Source organism: Buteo buteo, chromosome 15 (genome assembly GCF_964188355.1).
Source record: "Buteo buteo chromosome 15, bButBut1.hap1.1, whole genome shotgun sequence".
Taxonomy (NCBI): Eukaryota; Metazoa; Chordata; class Aves; order Accipitriformes; family Accipitridae; genus Buteo; species Buteo buteo.
Genome location: NC_134185.1, coordinates 21,835,845 through 21,862,886, shown reverse-complemented (window position 1 = coordinate 21,862,886; position 27,042 = coordinate 21,835,845). Strand labels below are relative to the sequence as shown.

Sequence of the window (27,042 nt, the reverse complement as noted above, 5' to 3'; positions counted from 1 at the left end):
CAGCCCTCCTGGAAAGGTGTGAAAATTGGATACATGAAGAGAAATACACCAGGAGATTAATCAAGAGTAATGAGATACTGGTGCTAAAAAATGATGTTGAAACTCCCCTCAGTTTCCTATAAGACAGATGAAGAGGCAACTGTAGTTGCTTACTGTACCGCGCAGGACAAGAAAGGTGTTTCAGTGGCCTCATCTCTAACAAGCACTAAGTGGCTTGTACTGTCAGGGAAGATAGGAGAGAAAAAAAAGCAGGAAAAAGAAGATCCAGCTATGTCAACAGCATTGCAAAAGGGGTTGGTATCCAAACAGAGTGTGGCTATTCTACAGCTCCATTCTTACCGTAAAAGATAGAAGGCAGTGATGAACGTCCTCCAAATGGAAGACGTCATCTGAAGAAGAAGTTAACACATTATAAAAAAGGTTATTTTATACGGCAGTATCAGTCATGTCACTGGCAATAATGACAATATTTTGGCATCATCACTTGGCTTTGATGCACTGGGTTTCTGGTTATTTATTAGAGTTAAAACATAATGTCAGTTAGAGGTGCCAAGTGTCATTATAAATAGAGCCATGATCGTTTGAAAAATCCACCCGGTATGCAAGCTCCTGCAACTCACTCCAGGGTGTGCATGTAAGAAAAACTTTCAAGAATCAATTAAAAGAAATGAAGGTGAATTAGAACTTTTTAATCACTAACAGACCTGTCAGGGCTATTTTACAGACATTTGTTTCTATAACAATTATTTTGAGGTCTGTTATAGCTAAATTAAGATAAGCTTTGTGTAGAAAGAGGTAAATTTGAATCTAGAGGAAATCTTGCCTTCACAGTTATTATTGAACTCCAATAGTCCTAAACCTGAATCACAGAGGATCAGTTTCACCTGGTTATGCTCAGTAAAGCCAGATTTGAGGACTCAAACCACCATAGGCAGCATGCCACAGATGTCAAAGAAAAATGAAAACAAGAAAAACACTGGACACATTAGTCAATTCAAATAGATGGTAAAGCTTTCTCTGCTGAAAACAGCTGTGAGAAGCAAGGGATGCAGTGGCCCTCCTGTAAGGATCTTTGTGCCCTTCCATAAAAGTGGTAGGGGAACCAAATTTTGACAGACCTTGTGATCTGGAGGATGTTACTAGTCTCTGTTATCTAGGGTACCAGGAAAGCTGAAGCCCTGTCTCCAGCTTCTTAGATAAGCAAGGATGTGTCGAACTCAGCTCTTGCCTTTCTTGTCCCTGCCACTTACTAGTTTTTGCAGGTAACAAAGACTAATAGAAAACACTTGCGGTAGCAGCGTAGCTGCACAACCTCATGCCTTTCTGGTGGTTGTTTTTAAGTTCCCCAAATCTTGGGATGATGCCATTGAATAACTGACAATAAAGTCTCCCATAGAAGATGAGACCTGAATGTTAAATATAAAAAAGGCAAAGAAATCATCCTGACACCCCACGTTTTTCAGTCCTACATGATACAAGCAAACACGTCTTTTGCCTTTCATATCTCAAAAAATTCTCTTTTCAAGCTGTATAAATTTTCCATTCAGAGCTCTTGACAGCCACGTTCCCGTAGCTCATGACAAACTGCTGAGCACTCCCTCTGTGGCACATGGGGATAAGTGAGTGATGCCACTGAAGCCTGGCATATCTCTCAGCAGCAGCTACATGCAAAATTTCCATAATTTTATCTTTGACCCAGCAAAGACTCAATATTTTTGTCATAAAGCATTGGTTTTTCCTTTGTAGGATCTTGATTGTGGTCCCAAATGGAAAGCATGAGGTACACAGATTTTGGATGGATCTGGTCATTATTACGTGCCAGCTCAAAAGCCCTTGCAAGCAGCTCTGAAAAACAGAAATTCACTGTTACCACCTGCTGTAGACCGAGGGGACTGAAGATAGCAGACCTAGAAAATGCTGCCTTAGTAAATAAGTAACATCTGCCCTGGCCCTTCACATTTACAAAATAATTTACAAACTTTAATTAATCACCACAGCATTTGTGTTATGTTGTAGTAAATACTATTTATAGGTAGCAGTAAATATTTTTCATCCATTTATATGGATGTCAAGTCTGCAGCTGAGAGATTAAATAAGCCAACTAAAGCCACATAGTATGTCCATGTCTGTCCAAGCACAGCTCAGAGTTCCGTCGTTGCCATTTGAGAGCCCAGCACCAGTGGGTTGTGTGTGGTATCACATCCTGAAGCATGCTCACCATTGTTGCTCAGTGATCTCGCCAAATGTCTGTGCTGGCATCAAGGAACAAAGAAGAGCCTGAGACAGTAACTGGCTGCGACCCAGAGCAGAGGCTCACCTTGGACATCCCCTGAGCAGCGTCTGGGGGCACATCTCCTCTTCCTGGGCAGGTTAAAGACTTCACAGCAGCTCATCTTGTGCTACGTTTTAGATTTGAGACCAAAACAATACTGGTAACACACTAATGTTTTAGTTATTGCTGAAAAGTTCTTGCACAGCATCAAAGTCTTCTCCACTTCTCACTCTCCCCCTGCCCAGTGAATAGACTGGGGGTGCACAAGAGGTTGGGAGGGGACACAACCGGGCAGATGACTCGAACTAACCAGAGATATTCCATGCCATATAATGTGCTCAGCAATACAATGGAGAGGAGGAGGCTTAGGGACATTAGCCATCTTTTGCTCAGGAACTGGCTGGACATAGGTCTACCTGTCTCAGGCCAAATCTTGAGAAGCTAAAGACTTCGAGGCAGTTTCTCCACTGCTGTACATCAGTGTAGCTTAACATATTTAACTTGATTTAGGTGAAGATTGGGTCCATCTGCTTTATACCAGCCTGAGAATGATTCTTTTCTTAAGAAGCTTTTGGGATTGCTGACAGGAACACCTATGCACTTATGATTCAGACTTCAGACATCACTTTCTGGTTCCTCCAGCTCTTGCAGAGGGAACCTTCCCAGGATGGGTTTCTCCTCTTATTTATGTGGCTTCCTGGGGCTTACAAGGTAATCTAGAAAGAATTCCTCTTACTACATAGATATCTCACCCTAGACTCAGTCTCACTGTACACCTTAAACGAAGAAGGTAAAAATGCACATTATTGCCTCTATGCTTGAGGATGAGTCTCTCAGCAGTATGTCACACAAGTGTGCTCACAACAACTGCTTCGCTTGTACTCTTATCTCACGTTTAACCTTTCTGAAATGTCAGGATTCTTTTCTCCCCTGAACACATATTTCCTTTAAGTTGCATTACCACCCCTAGACCCATTTACGCTTATTTAAAACCTATAGCCTTGAAAGTCAAGACACTTGAACTCAAGGCTTTCTTGACTCTTTCCCTTGATCTACCACAGGAGGAGGTACCAACTATTAGAGACAAACACAGGCTAGGTAGTGTCCCTTTCCCTGCCCAAGACAGAATGTGCTAAAAAGGTCTTTCATTCTCATCACCTCTTACATGTGTGTCTCCTCTACTGTTTCCAAAAGTAGCTACAAAAACTGTCATCAGGGGCTGACTGCTTGAAGGCAAGAGGTGTTCTCCTGATAGTGAATAAGAGTTGATGAATAAAACATGAATCATCATGAAGAGTTTGCATGAAGAGAGGAAGCATCACTTCAATGAGAAGGTGTAATGATGAAGATGGGTAAAGAGAAGGGTGGTACAGAAACATGAGGGATTAAGGAACTCTTCGCAAGCAGCATCATGGGTGGATGCAAGCGAGATAAGTTTGCACACATCAAATTCAGCTTTAACATAATTCAGTGGAATAGTTGTATTTGCATACTTAGTCCTCTAAGGCAGAGAAATGAGAGGGAGAATGGAGTAGGGCCATGCTCCCACCTGAGGCTGTATCACTGAGCGTGCCTCAGGTCACTGCACTTCTGGGGAAGGTTAGGTATTTTGTCTTCCACTGAATTCAGCAAGTTATAGATCAGGATCCTTAAATTTGGATCAAGAGATTTGTGTTTTATCCAGTCCAATACATTTTTCATACTATTAGGTGCAAAAGGCATAAATCACTGGTCAATATCCTGATTCATGGCAATGAATTCATGGCAATGCATTAAACTTGACACATTCTTCCTCACCATGCTGTGATAAATCCTCCATTAAAACTGGTCTTGCAACACTTACAAAATGTGGACAAAACAAGACTTACCTTCCCCTCTGTTCTTTCTGTGTCACTTTCGGTATTTGTGACTACTTCAAGACCTCAAAAGCGTTACTTCCGACTGCTGTCGCTGACGCTCGCCTTGCCCCCTAACCCAGTTTACCCATGTTGGAGAGGCTCTTGCATGATTCTTTTCCAGCCCAGACCTACACAAAACTGAATGGACTTGTGTTGTCACATCACACTTGTGGTCACAAGGCCTGTGAAAGGTTTTGCCTAGAAAAAATTTTGGCAGGATTGCAGGCTTCTCCTGCTAAATAAAAAGATATCATATGAAGTCCTGTTGGTTTTCAAAACCTTTGTTTGTGGCTTGCTGACTGAGCAGTCCTCTTGAGTCAAGTGGAATTACATATGCACGTGAAGTCATCCGGGTATGATGACTACAGAACTGCGATCTTCCTGGTTTCTGGCTAGCACATGCTACTGGTTAGCAAACATTACTTGTGTTTAAATCACTGAAATGGAAGGAATGGCTGTACAATCGGTCAAGCAGCACTTGAAGAGGAAGGAAACATTATACAGTATTTATTTATTTATCTGTCACTCATGGTCTGGTGAGCATAGCAAAGTGCTGCAATTGTTGTTATTGGCAAATCTGGCTTTTACACTAATTTGTAGATGAAGAAAAAGGCAGTTATGTGATTATAGACTGCTTGAATGGGCTTTGTCAGGGACTTTGAAGAATCCTAATTCAAAAACTCTCAATTTCTATTTCGTTTGAGTACAACTGTCAAACCCCATGTTTCTTGTTCATCTGTCTTGGATCTCCATTTGAGAAACTTTTGAAACTAGATTTCAGTGGAGTTGTGCCTTAAAAATATTCACATTCTGACATCAGATAGAGCCTTTACTACTCTTCAGTGTCCCCCGTTATCAAATATTTGCATAAAATCAGAGCATGTTTCTAGCTTCCTGACAGATGTCAGTGAATAGCTCTGCATAATTTGCAAACTACTGTTCATGATGAAATGTTCCAAAATGCTTATTGCTGTCTTCTATTCAGTAATGATTTATGTATCATTTTATTATATACTTTGACTTGATCTCCAAACACATCAGAGAAAAGTATCTCCCTTCACCCAGTCTGGTAAAAAATAAACAAGGATGATGAACATTAAAAAGGGAAAGGAAAAGAAATGTAAGAAAACAGGACTGTCTAGATTCACAGATCAATTGCTGTGCAACTTAACATACAAGATGATTGCAAGCATTTGTTTAAATTAAATAGTGAAATAGACCATCTGCAGCAGTGGACAACCCAGTCATCCTTCTTGAATTGCTTCCTGATTTGGAGTTCATAAAAATACAAGAAGAATTTATGTTAGTTTTTCAATTTGTAAAACCTTGTTTGTGCACAATGAAGCTAGATTTCAGCTGTTTTTTCTTTTCATGAGCGACTTGGTCTCTTCTTTGAAACAGCATACTAGTACTCCCTTTTTGGAAGGACTGCCTGTGTCTGAGGCATATGTGATTGCATAAATTTAATCAACACCACAGTAAAATCACTTGCTGTCTGATTACATGTTTTATTCCCTTAAACTAGCTCCTGTGAAACAAACCATAACATGTAGAAAATCAAAAGATACATAATTGCTGTCTTATTCTGCTACACATCATTCAGTACCTTACCATATTCTCTGGTAGTTTTAGTGTTTTAGAGAGTTCCTGTTTTTTTAAGATATCTCTTAGTTAGTATGACAATGTGCAGAATATTTTCCTTGGCTTATGTCTTTTTTGGTAGAGCTTTTTCTCTTCTTTCCCTCTTTCTTACAAATAGAGGGAACCCGACTTAACTAAGTTCAGCAGAATTGATGTTTCCTTGATCTTGGTTGCCTTCTTTGACTAATACCAAATCATTTAAGCCCTCTTGATTCCTTGTTGCCATTCACGTGACTGAAAGAATACTGTCTGAATCTGCACATGGAACATCACTATCTGCATTTAAAAAAAAAAAGAAAAGATAACAGCCCAGTGATATACACGCAGTATCAGAAAGCAAACAAAATCAGACAGCTGCTGGAGAAAGTTGGTCTAGTGACCTCACAAAGAGTGACTGATGATTCAAATTTATTTTCTGCTATTGCCTGTATAGCTTTAAGCAAATCCCTTAGGGAAGGCTGGTCATCACCATTTATACCTCCACAAGCAGCAATACAGTTACGAATACATGACTCGCTTCTTTTGGTGGTAAAGACAGCCTGCATAAAGCCAAAGTGATTTTAATCTGTACATTTGTGTAACCCTGCTAATAATACTGCTAGAGTCCTGTAACATAGGCAGTTTTCTACCTACTAAATCATTATATACTGTCTCTCTAGAGGACTTGTAATATTCTGTCTTTCTAGAAGCTTGAACTTGGCAAGCCAGTGTATTTTTCCCATTTCTAAAAACTTTATAATTTTTCCCTAATTTTATGCTGTTCACATATATAGAGTTGCCTGAAATCTGTTGCAGAAGATATACCTTTTAAAAAATGTAAAAATTATTAACTAAATACTCAAGTTATAATTGTTGCTATTTTTTGCATTTATTTTTGTAACATGTACCTTCTTTTATTACACTCCCTCCTTATTTTACTTCACAACTGGAAAATTAAGCATGTGACATTCCAGGTTATCTGTGCAACAGAATCGCAAGCATTGTGCTGTTGCACCAGGCAACATACAATTTATTATGTCACTATAATGACACGCCCGCCCAAGCTATAAAGTCAGAAGTCTGTTCCGCATGCTAGAGTCCATTAGGAAAGATTATCAGGAAAAGTCTGAAGGAGAATTTTGATTTTAGAAACCTGTTAGCAAGATTGGGATTGGGACATAGAGCAAACTGTGGTCACATACCACAGTGACTGACAGCTACGAAAAATCATTTGATACTCACTTTGTCAGTTCAGGACTATTATGGCAATATTTAGTAATTCAATCCTGACTAAGCCATTACCAACTGGTACAGCTCTTCTTTGTATTTGGTTTTTGTTTAATAAAGCTTTTAATGGGAACCCTCAGGGGCAAGTTGCTTTGGAAAAGGCACACTGGCAAATGCTGAGGGCATGTTTGCAGCAAACTCTTAAGAGAGAAACCTTAAAATAAGGACCCAAGTAAAACTGGGTATTTACAGACCAGACATATGCCGGCTGACCTGCCTAAGTATAGAACACTAGAGGAGCATTCAGATTTGTTTCCTGTATAAGTATCTGGAACTGATGAGGTGATGTTTACACAAATGTGAGTATGAGGTCACTGAGATATTTTTACCAGATATATAGATACATTACTAATTCTTTCCCCAACAGGTCTGAAGAACTACAGAATATATAAAATATTATAATCCTTTTTCAGCCTATGTGCCACTGTGTTTCTCATTATGGAGAAAAAGAGCTAAAAAATCAAACACCTTGCCTTGGTTTTACTTTTTGAGCTTTGGGAACAAAATGAGCAAGAAAGACTATTTTTGCAGAATATTCTTATCCTATCCAAAGATGGAGGAAGAATATAAAGTTGATGACCTTTCTCTTACAATATGACACGTATAAGCTACATTGCCACTTTCACAATGAGATTTTTGACTACAAGTGTCCTTTCCTTCATTGTTGTGTCATCTCTTAGCACAGCGTTTGGCACCTATGAAAGCTTAGCACCATTCTGCTGTACAAGCCAAAACATCTATGCAAAGATGTCAAGTTATGTAGTACAATACTTGCCTCTCATATAAGTCAGCAAAGCAAGCGATTTTTGCTCACTTACTTGTATGATAGATGGACACAGAAGATACTGAAAATGAGCAACTGAGGAAACAAATCATTATATGTTGTGAAATTCCCCCAGAAATGTGAAGGCTAGAAGCACCACCAACACCCTGGGAAGCCATAAGCCAATGCAGAGAATTATGAATAATTTTTGGAAACTCCAAAAAATCTTAAGAATTCGAAGGCAAATAGAGAGAAGCTGGAGTGGGGAGGCAGGTCAGTATATTCATGAGATATCATTCTTTTCTTTTCAGTTTTAACATTGCTAAAATTAGTTGACTGATGTATAGTCATGCTGGGTTATACGTGAGTAAATGCAGGATAAACCATGTGATGTGATCCCCTCAGATTTCACAAGCAAAGCCTGGCTGAGCCAACAAAACACCCCGAGAGGAGGCGTCCAAGGAACACCTTCATGGAATCTGAAGTCGTGCTGGGGAGTCAACTCCAAACGCTTAAATACTGAGGGGTTGTCTACACTGTGGACTGCTGCGTAGCGTAGAGTTACCTACGTTCACTTCAAACAACCTACCTCAGGGCATGAGGCAGGATAGCTCTGCCAGTCCACATCTTTGTACAGGCTGAGGAGTACTCTGCTGAGAAGCAGGTTCCCACTGAGCTCTGTGCTCTATCAGGTAGACTGCTTCCAATAACTAAAATAGCATGTTCAAAGCTCAGCACTGTACTTGCATGGATACCTGTTTCAGGTCCTAAATGCATGTAGCTTTGACCTTGCTAGACACTTTTCTTGGTAGTGGTGTGCTTAAAGCACAACATCGCAGCCAAACTGCAGGTAAATTAATTACAACACATCTCTCCAGAGGTAGGCAGAAGCTTACTCCAGGGAGCCACACATTAATTGACACAAGAAACTATGATCGCCTGACTCATACTAATGAGGTATGGAGTTTGCTTGCTTAGCCTCCTCTGAGGAGACTGGTCCCAACCCGATAAAATCTGTGCTTCCCGCTTCACAATCTCAGCATCTCAGTCGGTTGCTTCCTGCCGCAGGGCAGCTGGGGTGCTGAGCTGGGCCATGTATCCTGCGTTGCAATTGCAGAGTGTCTTTCCTTGCCTGCTCGGTAGGCTGTGTGGGCTCACAACATGTTTTGAAATCCTGCCTGGAAGGGTGCAAATTTTTGTGATGTCTTGATAAGCAGGTGGGTTTTTGGTGTTTTAAGTTCAGAAGGTGACAACATATAAGAAGAAAAAAAAATGTCAGTAGAAAAGCTGATTGGTAGACTGAACAAACTGATCTAGAGATGCTGATCTTCTATTACAGCTATTTCAGGGCCAGATCCTCAACTAGCGCAAATTAACAAAGCTCCATAGAAACCAGTGGGATGCCACTGATTTACACCAGCTAAGTAGCCAGCCTGAGACGTTACTAATTCTGGGTAATATAATCTCATATGACGCTTAGCACCTTCAACATGGTAAGGTATTTAGAAGTGCAGCCACATTTGCTTTTTCCCATTAATATCCTCTTGTTTTTTCTCATATATACTCTGCCCTTTGTCCCTGCCACACAACGTATGTGGTAGTAAACAAGAGACTGGCTGACTTACCGGCATAGCTGAAAGATGTACCCCAGAGTGAACGCATTCAAAAGAAGTGCTTGATGACAACATATCTTTGTTAAGGGTGAAAAAGTGGCTATTGAACCCTGACTTCTCCACCTCAGCTATGTTGGTTAGCTCAAGGAGATAGTTCCTGTGCAGGGTGTATCTTCCTGATACCTGTTGGCCACCTGGAGCTGGACGTGCTGTGTTTCAGTTTCTGCACATTGCCAGTAAGAATATAAATAGAACAAATATATATCCGTTTTAATACTCCACTCTGTATTATATATCAGTGGAGATATATCTGTGTTTCCTGTCTAACGAAGCATATGATCTTGCATGGTTTCAGAGTGACTCACCGAGCTTTGCTATTCTGTCAGACACTAAAGGTACTAAAAGTGAGAATTTTGTTCATCCTGCATTTCCACTGCACTAAACTGCTTAAAGCATTGACTGCCTGTCTTTATTTTAATAGATTTTTCAGAGATCTGTGGACTGAAACTTCTGTGTGCAAGAAGCTGTCTTGGGAAATAAAATATAAACCTGTTTATTATCATTTTTAATACAAAAGCACCGAAAAAAGGCCAGTTCCACATTTGCTGCAATACAATAAGTCTATATAAATAGGGAAGCACGACCCTTCTCCAGGTCACAAAGCAGGATTCATTTTACTAAGTTTTAATCACCCAGATCTTACATGTCCAGTTTAAGCTCCTTGCCTAGGCTGCCTTTACAGTCAATGGAGGGATAAAGGAGGACTGAGTTGCTTTGTGGAGATGTTTATTTCACATCCTTACCTTTACACAATAACATCCCCTGAACGTGTCTACAACTCCCTGGTGATTGTCAAACAGCCTAGACAGCGAGCATAAACACAGTGCCTAAGTTTTAGTTGCTTATATCTGTACACCCATACACAAATGTCAGCCCTTATAACATCATATCATCTGATTTTTTTTCCTCAGTCCAGGGCAAAGTATTAGCATGACTTTCCTTGCAGTATCATATAGCTCATGTGTGCTCTCTGGAATCACACAGCATTTGTCTAGGGGACAAATAAGAAGTGATCACACCACCAAGTCCGCCTTTTCCTGCAGTGTTGTAACCACTCACTGTTTTGGAAGAAGCCTTTTCTCTGACCTCCACTGGCTTTGGGTCAGCCACTCACTAAGCTAAGTGGGGAAGAGGATTACTGAATTTCAGAAAAATACAAAGGAGACTAGATATAAGGTTTTAAAAATGTCTCTTATCAACACATATGCTTTGGAGAAGCTTCCTTTTGTTCAAGTGATTACCTGAAGTTCAGAGAGGTATGCAGACTAGTTTTTAAAAGGCAGCTGGTTTTAGGAAAATAAACTGATGATTCTTACACAGGGAACAGCAAACCAGTACCACTCAGCGAGCAGAAAGGGCAGACATATAATTAATGGTGAAATCACTGATTCCAGATTTTAATATCAAATCCCCTCAATGCAAAGTTTTGCAGAGAGATTTAAAAAAAAAAAGGTGACATTTTTAGCAAGTAGCTTAATTGCTGAAAAAAGTAAATACACTGAGTCACTGGCTTTGGAAAGAAAAGTGAAAAAAGGAAACATTACAAAATTCTAATGGTTTTATCTTCTGACATTTTTCAAGCAACATCTCCAGCTTAGGGATTTAAAAATGACATTTTTGAGGCCAAATGTGCTTCCTTTTAGTCTTTAGTCTTCTACCCTGGATTTCCTCAGGCTCCCTTCAACCGCTCTGCATCTCCTCTCACCAGAGGAGCCACTTCTAACAGTAAGAGCGTGGTGCTCTGACACAGCTTCTGAGCAATTATGACATTTTTTCCTTATAGGTCCAAAAGGGATTGTGGGGAGCAGCCCTGATAAGAATAGTCCTCCTGGGTCATAAAGGCAAGGAGCCGCTCCAGCTGCTTAATGCCCAGTTGTCTGATGTCGGCAAAGACGTTTGCCAAAACAAACAGGTGTTTCCATCTGTAAAGGGGCATGCTTGGGACCTGAAAAAATATAGTGCTGTCTTGTATGTGCAAATGTAAAAAGTTATGTCTGAAAATAGATGGACTGGTTATTTTTACAGCAATGCAGGGCCATCCTGATAGCATGCTGATTCATGACATTTCATTTGCTCTTCTTGAAACTGGGGGAAGAACAGCCTATCTTTCAGTAAAGAATGGGTCTCTTGTGATGGGGCCTCTGCTCAATCAATTCCCATTGGATTCAAAACCCACTGGTGTCTCAGTCCTCTAGCTGGATAGTGCTTCTCTCACTCAAAAAAATGTTGTTAATGCTACTTAATGCCCACGACCAATGTCCTGGGAAAGTCTGTAAGAGCAAGAAGGAAAAACTAAACTGGTAGACCCATTCCTGGTCCTGAGTTTGCTTCCCTCCCTTCCAAACCAGCAGTGCCAGGAGCTGCTGGTATTGCTCAGGCATATTTACTGCCACTCGATACCTCCTTTGCAATAACAAAGCCAGTCTCCCTTTTGTCATCTCCATGCTGTCCTGTTAGCGTGCTCTCCAGACCACTATGATAGTGTCTGTATTAGTTCAACCACACTTGCAACTTGTGTGTCATACTGCACCGCCATTAATATTCTTGAGAACATCTAATGTTTTCCAGCTCTCCCACCTAGGAAATAGCACCAACAGCAGGTATAGACCTGCTAAAGGTGTGGCTACCTACAAGCAGGTAAGGCTCAACAGAATTTGGAAGATGTATGATTCCGTGTAGGGCTAAGTATCATAGTTATTTTGAGGCCTGTCATTTCACTTTGCTTGACATTTGGCTCTTTCTTTTGGCATCAAGTCTTCTGGTGAGAGCAAGCATTTCTTGGCGGGAGGCTCATGACAGGAGTTTCATGACACACAAAGGCCAATGACCGCGTAACACTTTTGGAAAATGTTGTCCAGGACAATCCATCATGGAACAGTCTTCTGGTTTATTTGTTTTGGCTGTCATCTTCCCACTACTACTACAAATACAAGAAGTACTTCACTTAGTCCCAGCTAAAAATGAATGCAAATTTAAAAAATCGCTTACTTATTAAACAGTGTTTTACAAATCACAGATGAAGACATATTCCATGCCCCAAACTGTTTAGAACAGGGTCATAATGGAGCATGCATTTTAGTCTGGAAGCTCAACCGGAACCCAAATTGCCAGTTCTTGCTTAAATCAATAGCACTTCTGGAGCACACATTTCCCTGAACTCCACTGCATGAGATTTACATCACAGGCAGAAAAACTATTGAATTAATTTAAGGCTGGAGAGCTACAGAAAACTGACATGCATGTGTCCCTGATCATGATAATCCAGCAACATTAAGACATCACCAGGACTCTAGGCCTTCAGTCAAGTAAGCAGAATAACATTTTAATGGGCTTATGAAGACTACTTGAGGAAAGAGGGAGATAACCTACAGGCAAACTATGAATATATGGGGAAATAAGCATGTGCATTATAGAGACGTGTAAAGAGCTTATCAAGTGTTTAGTCTTTTAAAATACATTTAAATGAAAGGATGATACATAGATAAATAAATAAAATTCAAGCTATACTGTTTCCTGATGGGCATTCCCTGTATGAAAATCACCAAATGAGCCTGTGGAGAAGTTAAGGAGGAGTTTCAAAAACTGAAGCATGAAAACATTGAATGGAAGCATGAAAACAGTTGCTTTGTCTTCCCATCCCAATGCTGATCCAGCAGCGGGTCTGTGGCAACAACAGCTAGGCAGAGCCTATGGAAAGGGAAGAATGGGGAGAAGCCACAAGAAGGAACAGGGTAGCTGGTGGAAAAAAGGGTAAGGCTCAGGGAGAGAGCAAAACAGGCTGACTCTGAGAGCTATTGCCAAAGTTCTGCCTGCACTGAATTGCCCTGCTTACCACAGTGGGCCAGATTTTACCAACTAGGTTATTATAAACAGGCTTAATGGAGTCTGATTTCAAAAAGTGACCACTGCCCAAGAGATTCCCTGAATATAACACACATTATGGAGTACCGCTATTAAGACTACCCTAAAAGTCCATTATACAACCTCATTTTCTGTAGTAAATTGGTTTTTTTAAATTTTAACCATTCGAACTGAAACTTTTCATGGAAGTCTCAATCCATATTTTCCTTTTCAATAACTTGGCCATTTCTAAGAATGCTACTTTTGTCCCTGGCAAACAAATAAAGCAATGGCTTTTTCTCTGTGACCTCTGCTGTGTGGCAGAACCTGAAATTTTGGCAAAATAATCTTTTTTACATTAAGAATATGTATTTGTCATTCCAGTGAAAGTAACGATTTGCCTAGACTGAGCTAGTTAACAGCAGGGGGAAGATCATGCTTAGCTGGCACATGCTAAGCAGAGACTTGCACTGAAACTAAATTCCTTGCATGTTACATCTATGCCAGGCCTGCTCCACCAAAAGGATGACAACCTGTATTCCAGCCTCTTTCCCCAACTCCAAGCAGCAGAAGTGCAGGCTCATATTTAAAAGTTTCAGCCCTGGTAAAGATTTTAACAGATATTGATGTAATGCCACAAGAATTTCTTAATCCCCTTAATTTTCATGTCTCTCTTGCCCTTGGAGTTAGGGATCGCAGAACAAAGGTGTCTAAGCTAGGAAACCACACTAGCTCAGGAGTAGAGGCAAGCAGTCAAATCAGTAGAGTCCTGTACAGCCCTCTATCCAGTGGATGTTGTGTTCTGTTGCCATCTTAAAATTAAACATCTAGTCCAAGATGCTATATCCAAGTCGAATATGGCAAGTCACCTAGATTCCAGCAATCATCAATGGAGAGAAAGGCAAAAGGTGACCCCTTTCATACTATGATACATGCCTAAAACATAGAAGTTGTCACTCTCTGGAGATGTCTGGTTTTGCTCCTGAGTGAGAAACCTAGAAGACTATCTTAGGTGAGACTCCTAGCTTCTAGACAGCTGCATTTAGGTGAGATAAAGTCCATTCAAAACATAAGGCCTATTAGCTTGGGCATAGTGCCTAATTAGCTAGCTGTACTCCTTTCCTGAGCTAATGCCAGTCTTAGATTTGTGCCACATTATCTCTTTCCTGAACTCCCTACGCAGATGCCCTTAAAGAAACTAGGAAATTACACTACATGCTTTTCATTATAGCATAAGGGTGCAAAATCAGTTGTTAAAAAAGCATGAAGTGATAGGTTATCTTTGGTCCCATCATGTCTTGATAAAGTCTTTAGCCTTGTAATGACATATGATAAAGTCTCTAGTCTTGTAATGACATATGATAAAGTCTCTAGTCTTGTAATGACATACAAACATGTCATGCACAGACATGATTTGACAGAGAGAGAAATCATGATGGGGATAAACTGACATTTGTAAAGCTACACCAAATGATAAAGATAAGCAAAATATTAAATACACCAAACGATAAAAGATAAGCAAAATACCAATGCCAGTGAATTGAATATAGGTAGAATCCTGTAGAAAAATCACTATGTAGTTGTGTAATTGAGTACTGTGTCATTCCTCTAATGGATCAGGGAGTTTTTAGGAAAACAGAAAATATTGATGTATCGCAACTGTTTATGAAGCAGGGCAAGTTCCTAGTTCAACATTTTGTGAAGGAAAAAAAAAATTCAAAATCAAAACAAAGCCTTTAGATATTTTAGAAACAACTAGGTTTTCCTTTTTTAGAATGCAAAGTAATTCTTTAACAGGAAATATTTTTCATTAGAAAATCACACAATGCAAATGGGTTAAATTAAAAAAAAAAACAAAAAACAACACTCTCTGAAATAAAAGTGAAATATTTCAACTGATAAAAACTTTCTTTTTGCAGACTTTCAGATCACATTGTTTACTAAGACATCACTTTTCCTCAAGATTTAGCCAGTCAGGAATTACTGCAGGATGTGAAAAGCTTCTTGTTCTCGCCCAGTCAGGATGTTTAGTTCCATGTTTAGGTGATGTGAATCACAGTTACACAGACAACTTCAAATTTAGCATCACCTTTTTTTTTTTTTAATTCCTCTCTTCACAACCTTAATAATGTTCTTACATAATTCGGCTTTGTTGTGTCCCATGTCTTAAGTATATCTTTCCTAACATCACCTAGTTCTATTCATTCACAGTGTGCAGAGCATAGGTATGATGTGACTCCTGGCTAGAGCTATCATAGTTCAGGCTAGGATAAAGGCTGCTTTACTTAGGTACCTAATTTATGCCTCACTTTCAGGCAACTACTAAATCAGTACTCCTAAAGTAAGTGCTTAACTGCCAGGTTTAGCTGATGGAGAGGGAGTAGATGCCTTTGAAATTGGAACAGATTTCCATCTGGAAGCCTTCTAAAGCTCTCCTGGCTGTACAAGGAACTTAAGCATTTACTTTAGCGGAACAGGGTCACGAAGTATCAAAAATTTAGATGCAAGCTGGATGTCTCTGTGAGACAGGCTCAGTTGCAACCTCATAGAGGTCTTTTTGCTTGGTAATCTTGTATGTGCTTTACCTAATGCATTGTACCTAATGGCACCTAATGAATCTTTACAAGTTCATTATGAGAGGTAAATCATTGCTGTTCCCATTTTATAGGCAGAGAATTTGAGGCAGTGACAAATGCAATGAAAAGAACTGCTGAATCCCACTTTGTTCATGGGGAAGAAGCCATGGGGACAGCAGGTGCTGGCCCCAACTCACCTTCAAAACCTTGGTTGATGACTCCAGTTGCTGTCTCTTTGTCTTCAAGGTAGTGGATGAAGGACAGCAGAGAGCATCTTACCTCTTGCAGTTTGTTCTGAATATAAGAGAAAGTAGTCTGTTGTGAGGTTCTTGGGCCCAGCATCTTGTCATTAAATCACATCTGGAAAAAAAATTGTTAAAATGCAAACATTAAAGATAATAGAATCATTAATCTCAACCATTAAATCATCTGAGAAGCAAGTTTGGCCCGGATTTTCAACTTCCAAAAACTTTGTATGTGGTACAAAGATTATCATCAGCTGCTGAAGGAAGGAAAAGCAGATTAAAGATCAGTTGTCAGGAATACTCATTATGAATGCTTTTAATTTTTCAAAGATGGATATTTACGAGATTGGGAGAAGCTATAACATTAAAAAAAAAGACACATTTGCCATTAACATCTGTTGTCACCAAAGAAGTCATCAATATTTTCTAAGAAAGCAGACAAGGAGGTAATTGTCTCACAGAAGAAAAAGGATGTTTAAAACCAGAAATGAACCTGAAGCTATCAGCTCATTTAATCCTCCTTCAACTGATGCTACCTCAAATTTAGGGGAAGTTCAAGGCAAACCCTCCAGCACAGAGAGGGTTAATTTAGACTTCTGCCTCCAGACCAAAACAAATAGGAGTGAGTTTTCCCATCAAAGGCAAAAATGGTGTGAGTTTCCTCTGGGTGCAGGGATCCTAGTCCACCTTGCACAACACTATGTGTACTATTCAGTGGAAAACCGCCCCTCCTGTTTGTCTAAAGGATAGGGCTGATTTGTATTGCTTACTCAAGGTGAGTCCAGGCTATACAAAACCAAATCCTACAAAAGCCAGGGGGAGCCAGGCTGAAAACCAAAACACAGCCAGCACCTGGACATGCGAAGTGTTGGGAGTGGGGAGAGGTCTTAGATTCTCAAAACCGGAGAGCAGCGTTTGAGCAGCCAGTGAAAGGCCGGTTCAGGAAGCTGCTACTGGAATGTGGAATATTCACCTCTAAGCCCTAGGTTCAAATCCTCCCCTGACAAACAGCCTCCCAGACCTGCTGCTATGCGATACCATGTGTTACTGAGTTATGTGAAATGAATTGACTTGCTCAGATCCTCACTTATCCATCTTAAAAAGGAGACTGCTGTCCTTCACCACAATTGAGTATTTTACAAAACCCTTGGTGACAGGTAAGAGAAATCTCTTGACTTCTGATTTTTCAATGATATTTTTCATTAAAATATTGGCCTTGGGTGAGAAACATGAGTAGAAACTAGAACCACTTTTCATCAACCTGTATCGTGTGGTTGTGGAGCTGGACAGAGTGATTCTGGTTTTTTTTCAAAAGGATCCAATGAAATCTTGAAAATCCATTTTAAGAATCTAAAAAGTGGTAGTGATTTCCTAATGCTCTGAATCACTTAATCTGCTTACTTTCAGGTGTACTGGTTATTGACGACACTGGAAATATAGAAGGAAAAGTACTGAATAAGACTCAAGATGAGGTGAAATAACTCTGGTTTTCTTTCTGCTGCCAGCAAAGTGTCTGTCACATTGAATTCCAAAGCTAGCATTGGATGCTGGAAGCCAAACAATCTACTTTCTGGTCATGCTGGTTGGTAGGATATCCAAGAAAAAAAGTTGAGTTCAGGTGCTGTGCTCCACCAGGTTAGCACTTGGGCTCTCATGAGCAGAGCCTTGTGCAAGGTGTAGCAATGAAGTAAAAGAGGTGACTGTGTACACTGCTCTTCTAATGGAAAGGAAGGAACAGACAGCCATAGGCCAACAGAGGGAGAAAGAAATGGAAAATGATACATAAGACATAGAATCATAGAATGGTTTGGGTTGGAAAGGACCTTCAGAGATCACCTAGTTCCAACCCCCCTGCCATGGGCAGGGACATCTTCCACTAGACCAGGTTGCTCAAATCCCCATCCAACCTGGCCTTGAACACTTCCAGGGATGGGGCATCCACAGCCTCTCTGGGCAACAGGTTCCAATGTCTCACCACTCTCACAGTGAAGAAATTCTTCCTTATATACAATCTAAATCTACTCTCTTTTCATTTATGAAACAAGAACACAACAAATGTGGATTCTGAATATTTTTGTATTCCTAAAACCAATCTCTGTCTTTCTAAATAACTAATTTTTATTGGACAATCTGCTTTATAAAGCCATTCAGTTTTGTTATTGAGTGGGGATATTCACTGCCGCCAAAACATTCAGAACTGGAATTTTCTCGTTTTAATTATATTCCATATTTTTATTTCCTAAATCAAATTACTTGCTGGTTGGCTTAAAATATTGATATCAGGTAGAACTGATATTGTTCACAAAGTATTTAATTCAGAAAGGCTTTAGGTTTCTAATGACAAAAATTTTCATGCTGTCTCAGAATATATCTGCAAATTTTGCACAGACAGCTATTTGTGGCATGTTGTGGCATATTTCGAGGCATGTTGTGACATCCAAAGTTTTAAGTCACATGGCATAAACTTTCACTAGCCCAGAAATGCATCAGCATGAGACCAGTCAAGAGGGTGAGCGCCAGGTTAATATGCCAAGATGTACATGAATGACAGCTTGAGCACATTCCTATATTTTTTTGGAGCCAAATATCGGCTAGCAAGTAGTGCGTTGCTTCAGTATGAGGAGGAGACTCAGAGGATTCCCCTACTTCATGAGGATAGCCTTTCAAGAAGAGATGAAAATTATCAGATCCAAACGCAACATCAGCTAAAGGTTTATGTTAGGTTTAAGAACTAGCCTGTACACCTAGATGTACACCTACACTTCACAACTGTGTTTTATCTGGGTGGGGCAACTGGTAACCATATGTACAACAGATCTGCATACATGGGGCAAATAAGAATTCGAGAGCCTGGAAAACCAAAGAATTAATATTCAGTATCTAATAATTGAGGCTGAAAGTGAACAACTCCTGAAATGCTCTTTAGTGCACAGAAGCTACAGGACATTACCAATTTTCTCTCACACGAGACAGAAAATATAATTGATGTAGGGATTTTCTTAGAAAAGGACAAAATTTGTGAGAATGAAGAAGACCTCCTGCTTTCATCTGATTCATTCTGAGCAAGCCCTTCTTCTCTCCCACCCTCCAAATCCTTCCAGGGGGGTGTTCCCAGAACCAAATAGAAAAAGCTCTTAGTTACCAAACTAAAGTTTCTTCATCAAACTCAGTTGTGTAACTTTGCATGGGAGTGAGCATTTGGTGAAACCGCAGCTGCAAGTCAGCAAGTGGCACCACGCTTGTACATATTCTCCTGACTGTAATCCACAGCCTTAGAGGATCTATCTTAAATTATCTCAGTTCAGTCCAAACCTTGGCATGCTCTTGCATGCAAGCCTTGCACCTGGGTGTGGCTGTGCCACCTGTGGATCTCTGACTGCAAAAGTAGTGCCATTCATACATCTAATTCATATTTCAATAAATGTGGCTCATTTATAGATTCCCAACCCCCTTTTCCAATTATTTACCAAGCTTTACCTACCCACACTTCTCTGGGGGAAAGCAGGTGATTACTCCCTGGAGCAACATCTTGTGGAGGCGAGGGGGAGAATTTCTCCCCCCTGCCAAAAAAACCAATCCCACTTCCTTTGTGCTTTTACACCCCAAGGTTTCTGTGTCAGCCCTACTTGCCCTTGCAGTGTGAGCCTTCCACAGATTCCTAAACACTTCTCAGCTGAAGTAGTTTGGCCTTTGAACTCTCTTCCTATCAGTGATGTTTTGTTTTGTCAAATGACAATGAGCAAGCCAAAGTGCCGAGGAGACAATTACTGACTGCTGATGTCCTGATGCAGGTTCAAAACCACAAGGAGGGAAGCAGGAATGTCAAGAATCCCAGCATGCCATTAATGACCTAGCAAAGTAGCAAAAAGCTATTTACGCTACTGACAGAAGCTGCATGCAGGTGCTGAGTGTTCACCAAATGAGATAAAAGATGGTACAAGACTCTAAGAGCTCATTCAGCCCCTTGGCTTTCAAAAACTACATTATTGCTATTAGGCCCTGATCCTACAAGTTACAACAGGCAGACCAGCGTTTAAGCCCAGGTGCTATGCTAAATTTAAGATCTGGGACCTTAAAAATTACTTCAAGCAAAGTTTTCTTGATTCCTCTGAAGATCTGGTCACTCATTTTAAAGGCAACTTATGAGCCTTTGTGTGAGCTTGAATATCAAACTAGTACATGGATATACCTTACCTCCTATGCTTTTTTATTCACAGGACAGCTGTCAGGAATTTTTTTGAGGAAACCTTTTTCAGCAGAAAATATTGAAACTGAAATTGCTTTGGGCTCTCATTTGTTCTGTGATTTCCAGTTTTCACTCTGTTCTAAAAAAGAAAATATCCTAATCTCTTCAATTCTTCAGTTCCACCAAGTGCTAAAGCTTACCTTTTTCTATTACTAATATGGTGTTTCAGCTACACCTACATAATGATAAATAATCATCCTCTGTGGAACTCAGAGCGTGGTAATTGATGTGAGACCTATCACAGAGATCTGGGCTTGCCAGTCACAGAATTATTCTCAAGCCATTTCCTCAGCCCCATGAGTAAGAATCGTGCACTTTTAAGTAGCCTCTCCTTTCATCTGTAGGACCAGCTGTCAAGTGCATTGTGTGACTGCTTATGCAGAGTGGGTGATATAGGAATTGAGACATGAAATTAGACAATACTGAGTGATCGCTGGGCTCAGGTTCAACTTCCTCCTTTATATACCTCTGGCCAGTATGGGTTTGATCCACTACATGTAATCATTTTAGTCTTTTAATTGCAAGAATTTTGCAATTAAACCTGAATTTTGTGCTCAAGAGACAAATGGAAATTGAAAGCTTTGTTTATCCAGCTCAGCTAAAGACTAACCAGAAGTGCAGGCTTCCTTTTGCTGTACTGCTTCAGCTTTTCTTATTGGCTTTTGTAAGAGTTATATCTGCAAAGAGAGCATGGTTTGTTTTCCACGTATGTTCTAATATTAGCCTAATTCCTGCAGCTACCATTAAGAAAGCCAGTTATATCTGCTATCGCAGGCACATGGTGTACAGGGACCAGTAAATTCTTTCTTAAATCCATTTTAACTTTTAACCAATACCATCAGGTACTCTCAGCCTGTTATCACATTACTACCAGATTCATGCCCAAGACTGACTTTATATTGTCTCTGAAAACCTGTTTAAAAGACCAATATCCACCATTCAACTTCAACACTTAAATTCTTACTCACAGGCTGCACTACTGGATGAATTAGTAGCAGGTTGGGAGCTACAAGTGCTAGCTGTTTTAGCTGAAAAAAACATAGAGGATGTTGAACTCTGCATGGCCATAAGTAACATTCAAAATGACAGCTACCTCACAGTAAGCCTCTTGCTTCTTATAAATATTATCAACAACATTTAAGCAAAATTAACTTACAGGTCATCGGGACAATTGTTTGGAGATTCCAGCCTTCCTCCTGATTGTACATGGTGTAAAATTTCTGTATTGGAGAAACCTGGATATGGTTGTTGACCCGAAGTTAATGTTTCCCACATTAAGACTCCAAAGGCCCTAAGAAACACCAACAAAAAAATGTAATTACCATAGTCATTATGAACAATGTCCCTATCAACAGTTAAAATGTCTCTAACCTAAGAATAAGACTCAGAAAAATTAGGAGTAAGAGTTTAAATTTTTTGTGAAACAATTCATATGTCCTAAAGCCAGCCTCTGGAATAGCTAAAATAAATGTGAAGAACTGACACACTTTCCCAGACTCACCGAGATGCAGCTTAGAAGACATTGAGCACCCACAGCTTTCCTGGACAACACTGTCTGGTTGAGCATGTCCTCACTTAAACAAGTGTTTAGAAATCTCTAGAGGTGTCACTGGAAATGGAGAGATACAAGTTCTCCTAAGCACCACTCACAAAGCAATCACCACTTCATTTGGTTTGGCACAGAGCACTAAATGACTTGCTTAGATAAATATAAGAGTGGCAGTCAAATGGATGGGCTGCAGGGGCTGAGGACTTGGACAAGATTGGTGGGCTATAGCCCACCGTGAGTACCTATGGCTAATGAAATCCAAACTTGTGTGAATCTCAGGTTTAATGGATCTGGTTTGATTTTTTCCATGCCTCCTGACAGCAGGCCACTGCTTCTTCACCATAAACCCAAAACCACCCAAATACATGCTTTAAGTAAACCTCCACAGCAAAGTATTATGACCTTCCCCTGATGATGCTGAGAAATTTGGACTTCAGAATAAAGAAGTCATCAGAAGAGGGTGAAATGGTAAGGGGAAAGTATTTGGCTGTAGGAAGGAAATGCCAATTAACCTAATGGAAAACAAAATGGAACAGCATGCAGGCAGTCAATTCACTGCCCAACCAAGGAAAAACCACATTGTGGGCCTAGTACAAAATTTTTTCATTGAGTGATACTAGTTCTTTCCAGCCAGAATCCAAAGGTAGAGCTCAAAGCATTAAGAAATATATCCATGCAGGTACTGTCATGGTGCCAAACTTTTTACTAGCTCATTAAAATATTGCTTAGGAGGAAATCTGCCTTAGCCTAAAAATTATTAGAGATGGCAATATGCAACCTTATCATTCCTCCTGTAAACCAGTATTTTCTTGCTGTGGGATTTAGTATGATTATTCCCAGAGTTGTGTGGCTGCTATAACTCACCAGACATCAAAGCAGTTTGTAAAGACACCATCAATGAGGCTTTTAGGAGCCATCCATCTGATAGGGAGTAGGCCTTCTCCTCTTTTCCTGTAATAATAAATTTTATAGATATCTCTGGCAAGTCCAAAATCACCAATCTTTACTACCCAGGAAGAGCTCTCATATTCCTTCTCAGACACAAGGCAGTTGCGAGCAGCCAGCTCCCTGCTTTGTAAGGCAGAAACAAGAGGATGGAGTTAGCATTGCAGAGTAACTTGGGTCAGAAGGGACCTCTGGAGGTCATCTGTTTCAACCAGAGTGTTCAGAGCAGTGCTGACCTCGAGGTCAGATCAAGTGGCTTAAGCCCTCATCCAGTTAAGTTTTGCATATCTTCAAGACTGGAGATGACACAGCCTGTCTGGACAACCTGTTAGAGTGATTGATCCTGCACGTTGTGAATGATATTATCTAATTTCCCTTGCTGTAACTTGTGCCTCTTGCTTCTCATCTCTTCCCTGTGCACTTCTGAGAAAAGTCTGGCTCTGTGTCCTCTATAGCTACCCATTAGGCAGATGAAGACTGGATCTCCCCACTTGCCCTTCTCACACAATATGATTCTTGCCTGGGGTGCAATGAGTCCTGGATTCAGATCTTAGAGCAGCCCACCATTTTGTGAGAGAACTGTAGGTGGTTTTTAGCAGAAAAGCTTAACATTAGATTTTACTCCAGTGCTCTCACCTACCCTGTTACATTGTGACATCTTTCTAGGCATTTTTTCCCAGGGAAGATAATTAGACTCGATATTGTGGATAAACCTTGGAAGACTAAGGAAATAAGTTCTCTACTTGTGCATGAAATACATTTTCTCTAAATAGGCACAGCCTTAGCAAATACCCAAACTTATATCCAAGACGTCAGTCACTGTCAGTAAGGGACTCTGGAGCTACAAGAAACAAAGACAGAAGTTAGCCATGTCTTCCAGATTTACAAACACAGAATGACAACCTCCCTATGCAAAGATAGTATTGTTTCCTCATTTGAAATGCATAGGATTTTTCCAAAACTTGCAAAGCACAGGTGCAAAATCTCTGTATGTCAATAGAGCAAATGCTAATTACCGGCAGGGTAAACTGCCAAATCACTGCACTGCAAGGCAGGTGAACACATCCTGTTCTTTGATTTGGGACTAAGAATATCCTGGGACTTTCAGAATTGTTTCGTCTCTACAGTGGAAGAAATGGGACCCTGAAAATTTCCTCCCACTATCAGATCAGGTTTGTTTGCTGCTGTATTTATTGGTGTAATATATTATTCTAGTAGAATGCATGTATACACATTTCAGTAGAATTCAATACTGACTGTGGATTTGATCTGATCATGTAAATGAACTAGACAATTGCTATAATGCTATAAAATTTCAGTGTCAAATCTTTTTGACCTACAATCCTATCATCCATATTCTTTCTCCATGCTAACTATGGAAAAAAATAATTAATTAACAAAGTTTATTCTTTATTCTTTCCTCCTCTTTCCTTCTAAAGAATTTGAGGACACAGGCACAGGGACAGAGTATTTTCTTATATGCCTGCACTATACCTAGCACATTAAAGATACTGCTGCTACTGAAAGACAAAAAAACCCCCACAACCCTATGAGGCCTAATAGATCAGATACATGACTGCCATTATTTATGATCACTTTTCAAAGGACTGTTCACAGTATTCATAGAGAGAAACTCAGCAGATTTCTCACAACTGAAAACACAATTTTGGTCAGTGGTCTAATGACATTCAATCATCTTCACAGCAACCCTGAATGCAAGGTCAGCATGCAACACTGAGGTTACAGGGTGTTAGGGAAAAGCCAGGCCAGACCTTGGAGGTACGGAAACAGCTGAACATCAGCATGGCCTTTGAGAAGTGGAAAAAACTGAGAAGCTGTGGGCAGTTACAGGTTAAAAATATAAGTCTCATGGTCTTTACCCTACCTTTTGCTTTCTGGCTCCTCATAAATAGCTAAGTAGATGCCCTCCTTCCATCAGCGCCAGTATAAGGTACTGAGGCTCATTTAACAGGCACATGCCAAGTAACTTCAGAATGTGGAGCTGATCAAATTTACTAAAGAGAAGGAAACAACTGTAAGCTTACATATGAGAAATCCAGCTGGTTGATAGCTTTTAAAGTGCATATAGCTGCAAGCAATGAATGAGCAGTTTGGCCTTTACAATCCTGCCTCTACCAACAACGTGATTTAGTAACTTACAGGGCCTGGATCTGCTCAGTCATGGGGAGAGTTCAGGGACATCCTTTCAAAACACAGGCTTACACTTCTACTTTGATAGGCATTCTAATGCATGCATGTGTATTAAAAGCACACTTCATTTATTTCCAGGAAGCAAAGAAAGGTAGCCAAATGGCAATCTCATCTAGGAATAACATGAATTGCCACCTGTACATTAAAGGTATCTCTATGATTTTAATAGAGTACTTTTACTACTATACTCACAGTAGAACTGCTGATTCAGAGAAATGCACAGAGAAAGGTAAAAGCACAAGGGGCAACATGATATTGTCACAATTCAGAGGCGAACTGTTTCTCACAGTGTATTTTCAAGAGAAACAAAATATGCACAAGGAATACTTGCAGATATGCTATTAATTGCCTCTGTGTGTCCAAAAAGATAGGGATTACCACAGAGCAATCAGTACTCTCAGATGTAGCACTTTTCAAAGAATGAAGAATATTTATTGCCTCTGTCAGTGCCCATGTTTTTACAATCACATTTCTTTGTGAGAAAATGGTTTTCTCTTCACACCGCTGTGTGAAAGGACTTGCACCAGCAGTCAGAGAAACTTGACTCTATTGGGGGAACTGGTGGTGTCCAAAATGCTGTCAAATGCACTAGTGTAAACAAACAAATAAAACAGAGGGACATTTTCCTTCTAAACTCTTTCAGTTCACATAATCTTATGTGTGGGCAAAGAGTCCAGCAGAAAGTGTGGGTTTGAATTTGACAGTTCCCCCTTGCCCCTAGCACATACCTCTCAATCAGACACACTTTGGCGCTCTCAAGAACAAAAAGAGGAGAAGGAGCACCTGGCACTTCCCTTACAGCTCATGCAGCCATTTCTCCACTGACCTGTCATTCCTTACTTCCCAAATGATGGGATATGCTCAAGATTTTGCTACATATATTAGTACACAAATGACTTACCAATAACCAATATCAAATGACTTTTTGAAATACAAGCAACCGAATTTCCCCATTGCTGCACACCAATAATAGAAGAAACAAATAGCCTTTGCTTAACTGGGACAGTATGCATAACACTACAATCCAAATTTTAATGAACATCCAAAAAGGCAAGCAAAATAAAAGTTGCATTTAAATACCTAACATCAAGGTTTGTAAACAATCTGGTCCACTTATTTTTCCTTTCTGCACTTGGTTTCATTTATGAGACCTTACAGATGAACATCAAGAAAAATCATTAAGCTCTCCATGAGGGAACAAAATCATTCTTTTTTCATGTTAAAAAAATGAAAGATTTAAAGCATATAACACATACCAATTTTTTTTATCATTGTTTAATGACTACTGGGAATAGATAATATTTAAACTTTTCTATTCTCTTCATTTCTATGTCTCATTGTATTGGTGTACATATGGGCCCACATTAGTGTTTACATTTAAATGTAATAATTTCCAATTATATATTTTTCTAGGATTTCTGGGTTTGGATTATTAGCTGCAACAAGAAAGCAGTATTGGAGAAGCTTCATACTACACAGAAAAGAGACCTTAGCTGGGTTTATAACTGCTAGGTAGACTGAAGATAGATTGTAGGAAGTTTACACACAACATTTACTCTTTGTCCTTAATTTACACTTTAGTGACATGGTTCCATTTTGGTTTTCACAAGCCTCTTACCTCATTCAATGTACAGTGTGTGGAAGAAGTTAGGCAAAAAATGCAAGATATTTTCTTAAAAACATGTAAACACAAAAAAGAATGCTGTGAAAACCAATTTCAAATTTAATAACACTGTTTTCCGTACAGGATATAAAATCCTTCATTTTTCAAACGATGGTTCTATTTCTGCACTCATGAAATAAAAGTCAGAGAAGTGCAGAAGTGCATCTGAAAACTAAACCACACTCTCAGTCTTATGTTACCAGCTGAAAACTTAGCTGAACTTTACTTGTTTGTGTGGACACTCTGGAAAACCA

The 27,042-nt window shown here is 39.9% G+C and overlaps 1 protein-coding gene across 1 annotated transcript in view; it reads right to left on the bottom strand.

Annotated features, from left to right (window-relative positions):
* Positions 1–5,326: 5,326 nt before the first annotated feature.
* Positions 5,327–27,042, bottom strand: part of ROS1 (ROS proto-oncogene 1, receptor tyrosine kinase) — a 51,845-nt gene continuing 30,129 nt past the window's right edge. The window contains 7 exon segments of the mRNA XM_075047024.1: positions 5,327–6,087; positions 16,127–16,243; positions 16,246–16,289; positions 21,577–21,711; positions 22,834–23,037; positions 23,658–23,755; positions 24,800–24,929. Of these exon segments, the coding sequence (XP_074903125.1) occupies positions 5,942–6,087; positions 16,127–16,243; positions 16,246–16,289; positions 21,577–21,711; positions 22,834–23,037; positions 23,658–23,755; positions 24,800–24,929 (874 nt within the window). The 3' untranslated portion in view covers positions 5,327–5,941.